The sequence below is a fragment of the Vanellus vanellus genome (assembly GCF_965231255.1).
Source record: "Vanellus vanellus genome assembly, chromosome: 22".
Taxonomy (NCBI): Eukaryota; Metazoa; Chordata; class Aves; order Charadriiformes; family Charadriidae; genus Vanellus; species Vanellus vanellus.
The window spans coordinates 8,464,524-8,474,700 of record NC_138927.1 but is presented as its reverse complement, the minus strand read 5'-3'; the positions used below and the strand labels follow the sequence as shown (position 1 = coordinate 8,474,700).

At 52.9% G+C, this 10,177-nt stretch overlaps 1 protein-coding gene across 1 annotated transcript; it reads left to right on the top strand.

The window, feature by feature from the left end:
- Positions 1 to 856: 856 nt before the first annotated feature.
- On the top strand, positions 857 to 1,972 carry POU3F1 (POU class 3 homeobox 1; the record flags this gene model as incomplete). The annotated part of the gene is made up of 1 exon (XM_082494331.1): positions 857 to 1,972. The coding sequence occupies one exon, from the start codon at positions 857 to 859 to the stop codon at positions 1,970 to 1,972; it is 1,116 nt and encodes a 371-aa protein (XP_082350457.1).
- Positions 1,973 to 10,177: the final 8,205 nt, after the last annotated feature.

Here is a 10,177-nt window from a genome sequence, read left to right as displayed (position 1 = left end):
AACCCTCGAACCGGCTCAGAAGCTTGCCTCTGAGGCTGCTTCTAAGGCCCACATATCCTGTGACACCCAATCAATCTCAGATCCTCATTTCTTGGCCCTCAGTCCTTTATCCTATGGAATGTTTAGGAAGGAGCTCCCACCTTCCCCGGGTCCAGGGGCTGCATTTACCAAAAAGTTAAATCTGGGCTTTTAATGTGCAAGAAGCTCTTGATTATGGCCGGGTTCGTTGGCTAGGGTCAGGGGGCTGCTACCGCACAGCAGCTGCAGGAAACTGCGTTCCCACACGCTTTGCAGCAGCCAGAAACCACAGGGCAGAGGGGCGAGAGACGCCCCCGGAGCCCTGCCCGGTGCCCCGCAGGCCCGAGGCACGCTGGCGGGCGCTGCAACACGCCGGTCTGGGTCGCGCGGGGCCGCCGGTGCGGGGGGCGGCAAGCCAGGCCGTGCTGGGCTGCGCCGCCGGTGCCGCCCGCCGCCCCCGGCACGTGCGCCCGACCCCGCCGGCGCCCCGGCCCCGCGCCTCCGCGCTCGCGGCCGGCCCACGTGGCTGATGGCAGCTCGGCATGAATGAACTGCCCTCCTCCAATCGGCGGCCGCCCCGCCGGTGGGCGCAGGCGGGCTCCCCCGCCGAGAGCCTGCGCCGGCCAATCCCGCGGCGGCGGCCGCCCGCAGCCGGCCAATGGCGGCGGGGAGCGCGGGGCGGCGCTCCGCGCCGGCGGCGCCCTATGGCGGAGCGGCGCGGGCCGCCGGCGGCGGCGGGCGGGCCAATGGGGCGCGGGGGCGGGGCCGGCGCGCGGCGGCCCGGCGCCCCGGCGCGCGGCTCTAAAGCGCGGCGCGGCGCGGCGCGGCGCAGACGGCCATGGCTGCTACCGCGCAGTACCTCCCGCGCAGCGCCGCGCTGATGCACCCCGACGGGGACCGGCTGCACCAGGGCACCACGTACCGCGAGGTGCAGAAGATGATGCACCACGAGTACCTGCAGGGGCTGGCCCCCGCCGCCGGGCACGCCGTCGGGCTGGCGCACCACCAGTGGCTGCCCAGCGCCGGCACGGACTGGGGCAGCGGCGGGGGCGGCGGAGGCGCGCACCTCCCGCCCGCCGAGCACGCCAAGGGCGGCCCGCCGGGGCCCCGTGAGGAGCTGTCCGCCGCCGCCTTCCACCACCGCCCGCCCCTGGTGCATCCGCCGGCGGCGGGCGGCGCGGCGGGCGGCTGGGCGCAGGGCGGCGCGCACCACCTGCCGCCCATGTCCCCGCCGTCGGGGCAGCCGCTGCTCTACGCGCAGCCCTACGCCGGCCTTAACGGGATGCTGGGCCCGCCGGCGCCCGCGCTGCACCACGGGCTGCGCGACCCGCTGGGCGCCGAGGAGGCGGGCGCCCACGAGCTGGCGGCCTCGCCGCCGCCGCTGGGGCCGCCCGAGCCGTCGGACGAGGACGCGCCCAGCTCCGACGACCTGGAGCAGTTCGCCAAGCAGTTCAAGCAGCGGCGGATCAAGCTGGGCTTCACGCAGGCCGACGTGGGGCTGGCGCTGGGCACCCTCTACGGGAACGTCTTCTCGCAGACCACCATCTGCCGGTTCGAGGCGCTGCAGCTGAGCTTCAAGAACATGTGCAAGCTGAAGCCGCTGCTCAACAAGTGGCTGGAGGAGACGGACTCCAGCACGGGCAGCCCCACCAACCTGGACAAGATCGCGGCGCAGGGCCGGAAGCGCAAGAAGCGCACCTCCATCGAGGTGGGCGTCAAGGGCGCCCTGGAGAACCACTTCCTCAAGTGCCCCAAGCCCTCGGCGCACGAGATCACCTCCCTGGCGGACTCCCTGCAGCTGGAGAAGGAGGTGGTGCGGGTCTGGTTCTGCAACCGGCGGCAGAAGGAGAAGCGCATGACGCCGGCCGGGGTCCCGCACCCGCCCATGGAGGACGTTTACGCACAGGCGGACACGTCGCCGCTGCACCACGCGCTGCCCGGCGCCGTGCAGTGACTGCCCGGGCCCGCCGCCGCGGCCCCGACGGCGGCGGAGCGGGGCGGGCGGCGGGCGACGCGCTTTAATTTATTCCTCAGACTGTCCCGGCCGCGCCGCGCCCGTCCCCGCCGCCGCGGGCGCCCTGCGCGCCGGAGCCGTCCGCGGCCGCCGCAGCAGTAGCCAAAGGTTTGCGATCTCTAATTTATTCCCTTCCTCGCGCGGCCGCCGGGGCGGTGGCGTCCCGGTCCCGTCCCGTCCCCGCTCCGCCCGGCCCTGCCCGGCCTCGCCCGGAGGACGCCGCGGTGCCATCCCCGGCCCGTTTCTATTTATTTTCTAACCGTGCGCGGAGCTCTCCCCTCCCGTCGGTGGGTTCGGTCCGGTCCATCCCCTTGGGTTTCGGTTTTCGTTTGTATCTTTATTGCAAAACCAATGTAGACTGCGAGGGTACGTTTCTATTTATGTTATAGTAAATATTTTATTACTTGCATAAACCATTTACCCAGGAACCGGTCTCGTGTCGTCTTTGCGGGCTGCGGCGCCCAGCCGGCGGCGGGTCCGCTCCCGTCCCGGGGCCCCGCCGAGCCCCCCACCGCCGCGGCTGGTGGCGCAGGGGGCTCCGGGACGCCCCGTCGTTCCCCGGTGGCCGCGGGGCTCGGCGGCCTTCGCCCTCCCCGTAACGGCACTTCGGGGAAGCGGCCGCTGCCCGTGATGCCGCCCGTGTGCTCTGCCCGCGCGGGGGCGAACGGCCCGGACCCGGCGGCGGGACTTGTGAGCACCGGCAAAGTGCTGTAGCTGTGTTTGTGGTGCTGCGATGTTTTACTGGCCTTAACGTAACTTTTTGCAGTCTACAGCGTGAGCAGAAAACGTTCGAAACGTAACTTTGGTCCCGCTTATCGCAGAAGTAATAAATGTACAGTAGTATAGCTAAGAAGATTCCTTCCTTCCACGCGGACCACACTCCCGGTTTTCTGATGTCACCGGTTTTCCTTCTCATGGTTTCACGCCCTGATATTTTTGGGTTATGCCAAGAAAGGCTAAAAATGTAGTTATTGCATTCTCTATTTCTAGAAGAATCGGCTTGCATCTCTACTTTAAACCTCTTCTCTTTCAGCAAATATCAAGAAAAGTCGCATGTGAGGATTGTGTTTGCCTTTGCAGCTCCTTTGATTCCTGCAGTATTCCGTGTGTTGGGAGAACTTTTGAAACATGCCTATACAGAGCGCTTATACTGATGAAACAGTCGAAATCTGGTGGTAAAGCACTGAATTCTTTCTTTTCATTTGGCAGAGAACTTAGCTTCAACATCTTCAGTTCTTAGTTCTTCAACATCTGGCACTTGCTCGTTTTCCTACTTGACTCTTGGCACAAATTGCACACTGTGAAAACAGCAGGCTTAAAAGCGATTTTCTAGTGGTAACACTGCATCCTCCGTAGGACTTTATATATAATTATTTTATATATATAAAAATTTTTAACATCGAACATAACTTAGACTTGACAAGTCATGCATGAAAATTCTTGTCTTCACTGCGGTTTGATTTTGTTGCATTTTGTGCCTTTGGGTGGTGTGTATAATACTTGCCTGAGCAACAATGCATTTGCAATAGATAATCTTACAAATTATCGCATTCTCACTGTCTCTTAAAATGTAGCTGTTCTACATCAGCTAACACACAATTATTAAGTTCTCATTCAAAAGTCTAGTAAACTGGGTTTTGAGATTTTAAAATAAAGTCACTTTGAGCAGTTATTTAATTAAATACTATGTTTGATGCTCATGAGTATGTAAAGAAATGGTTCACTTTGTGGTACAAATAAGCTAGCAAATGCTGCAATTTAGTGTATTAATAACTTTTCTTGGCATGCAGAACATAATAAGAAATCTCACTTAAAGGATTCAATCTGCATTGTATGTTTTGTCAGCTTTTGTTACAGACTTAGCTTCCTTATTTGTAATGTGACTTGTTTTTATAGAAAAGCACAGAATTGTAGGATTGTTGTAGAGATCCTGAATTCTAAAAGTTTTGCTGTACTTACTGAATGTTTACTGATTTCTGAATAGCTGAGCATATGCAGTAGCTTAGATAATACACTCCAGTAAAAAAGTAAAGGAGCATGATGATTCAAGGGTTTGAGTCAATGTATCACAAAAGCATTTAAATTAATTTTCAAATCTGAAAATCTTTCCTTAGCTATTCTTTTGTGTCTTTTGCATACATGTACCATTATCTTTAATGTTTAGTAATACTGTAACTCTGCAGCCCTAACTTAAGCATTTCTCTGTGATAGCCAGGCTTTAAGGGATGAAGAAACAAAATCAGAAATGAACAAAAGAGGTTTTATGTTTTATTTTTAAAGAAAACAAACTCTTATTTGCATTTAATGATTAATTGTACTGCTTTTCTATAGCAGGAGTGATGCCAGTAGCCTCTTCGTTTGGAACTAACCTGGCTGGCAAACAGTATTTATATTGATACCTAGAAGGGAAGGGTCAGTTTTCACATTGCGTTCTCATAATGGATGAGATGTGCTGTGAGTGCTGGGGAGGATGAGCACCCTTGGGTTGTTCAGTTTGTCAGATTGTATAAAGCGCTGGCAGCCCCACTGCATTAGCTCTTTCATGCTGTTGAGCAGCAAAAATAAAATACACTTTATATATCTTATTTCTGCAGTGCCGCAGTGTTCAGCCATTCTAAAAATCAAATGCCCCAAAGGTTTGCCTCTCTTAGAAGAACTTGTTTGTTTTCTTGGTCAAGGATTAAATAGCAATTACTGGAGGGAGACTTGATTATTTTTTTATTATTATTTTTTGGGTGGTGGTTGTTTTGGTTGTTTCTCACTAAAGTGAAAGTATGAGCTCGTACTACGACATCAGGAGTAAAGCACATGAAGGTAGGACTGTGATGTTGGTACATTAGAGAAAAGCAGATGTACAAAGAGTTGTTTAACAAGGCACAAAAAGTAAATAGCAGAATATGCAAAGTAGGAAGTGTAGATAAGGAAAAGGAGTTATGCGCACTGCAAATATTGGAGGGGTTTAGGTCTGTGCTGGTGTGAAATCCTTCCTTGTAGCCTGAGGAGAGAGGGGGGAGCTGCAGGAGCTCTCTGCTGTTGGGTACTGCCTGGCCCCCCAGCAGATGCTTTTCAGAGCAGCGTCGCTTTTGTGCTTGTGGCTGGGCTGTGGCTCGTCCCTTGGCAGCATCGGGCTGTGCTCACCTCGCTCGGGGCAGACACCCTCCTCCAGCGTGCCGTCTGCCTTCAGAGGGACCGCCAGTGAGCTGCTTGCCTTGCCTGGGCATGCACGGTCCAGAGAGGCTGGTGCCCGGCCAGTGAAGTGACTGATGAGGTGAAGTAGTGGCCCAGGGGTCTTCAGCCAGCTGGGGCAGGTGGTGGCATCAGGTGGGCACGTCCCTGGTGGGAGCTCGCGGAAAGGCACAAGGCTGTGCGGTGCCTTCTGTAGCTCATCCTTGCTGGGGGCAGAGCAGCCTGCCGCTGCTCTCCAGGCGCTCACAAGGGCAGCTGCGCTTTCCAAACATGGTTGTCTTATAAATTGGTTATCAGCAATTTTAGGAAATTGCTGGTTTCTGTAAGGCAGACAATATTCAGCAGAGTATCACTTACTTGTTTTTCCTTTTATTTTTAAAGAGGTGGACGGTTGCTGCTCGTCTTTCCTGTGTGCTTAGGAAAAGGTGGTGGTGTTCCAGTGTCCAGCTTTCTTTCCAGGTTTCTTGTCTTAGAATATTATTGCTGCCACTTGCAAGTGCAGTGAGTGCTTGCTCTATAATAACCGCAGAAGTGACTACAGCACAGCAGTTTGCCTTGCTTGGCACAGTCACGCATAATTACTGATGCTGTATTCATCTTATGCTTTCAACAGAATCTGGTCTCCTCTGCTAACTGCTGTCCACTCAGAGCCTGATCCTGGCAGTGCCCCGGCAATGCGAGCTGTCCACTAACTAGCTGAAGCAGCAGTGGAAACACTATAATCTCTTTTCATGTAAATTTGGAGCATCGGTGTTAACACCTTGGAGTCTGGTTCCTAACTCTGCCCGTCCTTGCTCGTTCTTGCTCCCATGAGGAAAGATTCAGCACCATCTCGTTGAGCATATATTTTAATTCTCTGCTAATGCTGTTTGCATATATCTTAATTTTACGCTAATGTTACCGTTGTTTGGCTGGAGCTGGATCAGCCCCGGGAAAGCTCAGTGTTGTTATTTTGCAGGTATTGGAAACAGGCTTGGCTTGTGCCCCAGGGCAGAAGTCTACAACTGTGGAATCGCTTCTCCTTAGCTGCCTGTTATTGTTTCTTACAGTTGGGTTGTTTAAAATCAGCACATCCTGGCCCACAAACCCCAAGCTGGTGCTGGTAGCTTGTCGCGTGCGTTCAGGACAGGAGTGCAGCCTGCCGTGGCTGCCCGCAGCGGGGATGCATGCGGACCGGCTGCCCTCCTGCTGCTCTGGGAGCACATCAGCTCCCGGCAGGGACAGGAGCAAGCTGAGGTGGGGGACGGCTGTTTTGGTTTAAAATGCTAAATGTCCATAGGTTAAAGTCTCTGGTCTTGCTAAGATTTATATTGCTGCTTAGAGAGACCTGCCCCAACAGACCCTCCTGAAATGGGCGACGCCACAGCACAGGCTTTCTCCAGGCTTACAGCAGCAGTGAGTACGATGTGGGCTCTGATCAGCATCATCCCTCTGTTTTACATGTATGTGCATATATAGGAAGAACACAGAGAAGGAGCTCGTTAAGTCTTTCATATGAACTCCCACTGCACTTTGCGGAGCTGATTTATGGGCATTCAGCGTCTCTCCCACTTGTTATTTGTTGGTGAGTGTAATTGTGCATGTGTGCACACACAGCTCTCACCTGCGCACGGGAGTAGAAATACAGGCAACTGCGCTTAATCGGGTGTTTTCCTTTGTGATTCGTGTAAACTCTACCCATGAAAGTTCCCCCTAGTTTCAGTACGAGCTAATACGACCAGGCTTCTCCGCGTAACCTGCCGTGCTGTGCATGGGAATTGTAAGGTTGCAAAGGCAGCATCAGAGCACATGATACTGTAAAAAAAATACAATGTGCATGTTAGATCAGACCTCTTGAATATTTCATGTTCCTTGATACACCATTATTTTTGGTGTTGGTCAAAATAAGTGTTATTTCTTGTAAGCCTTGCAGAGGTGGTTTGGTTCCATGGGTGCCCTGGCTCATACGCTGCTGAGAGCACTTGCTGCAGAGGAGAATGCTGCCTGTGACAAACTTTAAAGACATTTTTTAAATAGATTTTCCTCTTTACCACCTTTCTTTTGGAGCATTCTGCCTGGTAAAGACATCTGTGCAACACCTTCAGCACCCAGGTCGCATTTCCTTGTGGACACATTGACTCCTTGCAGCTCCACAGAGGGCAATCCGCTTTTGGTCACTTAGCCAGATTCCCGTTCTTCCAAGGCTTCTTGCTTTTCATTCCCTGCAGCAGCTGCTCTAGGGCCAGAATGGACAGCAGTCGCCGCAGCCAAAGAATAGCATGTCTTTCATAATGTTCCCAAGCTGGCTTTTCTGTCCTCGTGTTTAAGCAAGGCGGGTGGTTAGCTGGAGCTGCTCGGCTCCCTGCCTCAGGAGCTGTGCCTGTAACAGCCGAGTGCCTTCAAAGTAAATGAATGAACAAGTGCACCAAAATCTCCTTGCAGATGTCGCGTATATGCACAAGAGTTGTCAGATGCTCCGTGGAAGTGCCTGGTCCTCACTAGGGGATTGAGACAAGGTATGAGAAAGCCAATGGACATTTTTTCGTTTCGCCATAGGTTTTTTTCTTTTTTTTCTGTGGAAATTTGTCCTGTGGTTTTTCATTACCTGGAGCTCAATGTGTATTAGTACCACTCAGTCACCCTGGAGGCTGTGTGACTGTGAGATTATGCTGGATCATAAATTTGTAGCTAGCCAAAATTCTAGGAAATGAATTTGATTTACGTGTGTGCATCTTTTGCAGTCATTTGCAGGATTGGTTTTAAAGAGTCAGGCCATTGCATCAGATGTTTTAATGTTGTTGGTTTTTTTTTAATAATTAGTTTTAAATTGGAGAAGTTTTTTCAGTCATGTTTAAGACTAACCTGGTCAAGACAAAAGAAGTGATGGCTTTTGAAATAAAACAGAAGTATGGGCAGTGAGACAACTGTAGTACAGAATGGTGGTTATGAGATTTGCTACAATGGAGAATTTCCTCTGAATGGGTATCGCAGCTCCTGCAATTTATTCCCAGGTTTTCTGGAGGACTATGAGAAATGTTTTGGGTCTTTTCTCAGTGTTTTTACTTCTCGTGAAGTGATGTGATAAATCTTTCCTTAAGTTGGAAGGGTTACTTTCTATGGGGTGCTGAGAGGACCTCAGGAAAAAGAGCTACAGCAGTGTGAGGCACTCCTGGCAGCGGTGTGAATAGTGGGGGTTTGCAGATGGCTGACTTGGTAGCTCTGGTGGAGAAGCATTTCCATGTGCTGGACTCTGAGGTGCAGCATGGGCAGAGCTATACTGTACTGAGCCGCTCTCTTGCTTCCCTCTCCCTTACTGCTCTGTGTGTGGATACTTTCCTGGTTTGTGCAGAGTGTTCCTGACCCTGCTGCCCCGGGGCTGTGGAGAGCAGGACAGGCTTGCTGTGTGTTTTGAGGATAAGTGCCGGGGAAGGGCATCATCCACTGCTGAAATGGTCTCCGTCAGCCCAGGAGCCCCATGGAACTCCAGTGCGTGATGACAAGCACAGCCAAGTGCCGTCTCTCCAGATCGCGGCTGACTTGCATCAGCACAGTGTTATTTTCACATATACTGCCTGTGGCGTGTGTCTGGCAGAGCGGTCTGGAAGAACACCGACCTGCCGTGGTGGCTAGCCCTTGTCCCCTGTCCTCTCTCCCAGGCAGGTGGGCATTAGGGTGCAACTTTGGATTTCTCTTCTTCAGGACCAAGGTCCATGTCCCTTATGCTTTTGCGTCCTCTGCAGAGCTCAAAGTGCCAGGAGCTGGCGAATACTTGGTGCTCAGAACAGTTTTAATCACATCTTTTCTCATGCCATAGCATGGTCTCAGGTGTTTGAGCATTGTTCAGGAGCAAAGGGATGAAATCTGTTGCCAGACCTGACCTTGCATGTTGCTTCCCTTGTCACCCCACGGTGCTCTCCCGAGTGAGTCCCCGTTCTCGTGGGGCAGAGACGCACAGGATCTGCTCGAGCGGTGGGGGTCAGGATCTGACCCGCTGTGCTGTGGCCCCTGGGCAGTGAGGGAGAAGCCCGATGGACCTGTTAGAAGGTGCAGAATTGCAACAGGCGTGGGAGCGATCCAACAAACCCATTGTCACAGAACAACCTTGTGTCTTGTGGTTCAGGCTACAAATCACCACAGGGCCTGGGTTTTTTTCTTTCTTTCTTTCACTGGAGTGATAATGTTTAATGGAGCTGGAGTCACCTGCAGCCTTCTAGTTGGTGCAAGTGGGGGGTTGCTGAGCCCCATGGCAAGCAGGCTGAGCAGCCCACTTGCCAGCCAGACTCCAGTGTGAAGGATGTTGATTCTTCAGCAAATACGGGCAAAGCAAAAAGCAGCAGGCAGTCGCAGCGCTGGGTTCGTTCTGTCCTGTCCTGCTCTCAGGTATGTGTGAGAATCACATTCTTATTCGTAAGAGGGTTGTGACACAAGGGGGATTTGCTCCCCATAGGAGGATTCCTAGCTCTTTGTTTTCCAAAAATTACTTCATTTACTCTCAGCAGCAACATGCAATTTTATCTTCAAATGAGAATATATAACAATTTAGCTCACTGCTAGCAGAGCGTGCCACTTCTGACTGCAGCAAGTCTGTGACTGTCTTCAGCCATTCAACCAGCCTCGTATTGGTGTATGGAAGAAAAGAGTTGTCTCCGCTTTGGGAGCATCCCACAGTTGGCTCTCGCTTCCTTCGACTTACTGGTTGCTGGGTTGTCCTGCTACTTGCATGGCACCAGCTGCTTGCCAGCGCTTAGGTCATGAAGATCAGCGCGGGGCCAAGCAGCAGTGCTGCCCCACTGGCTGAGCCGCTTCGCCACCTCCTTCCCTCTGCCAAAGGTGCAGCCGGCCAGTGAGATCTGCTGCTGCAGCCTGGAAAATGGCTATACCCACCAGAAATAAAAAACCTGAAACTGTCCCTGAAGTCACAGGGATACTTTTGCTTGTCTCATGGTGTGTTTGCCCTAAATACACTTTTAAAGTGAAAGA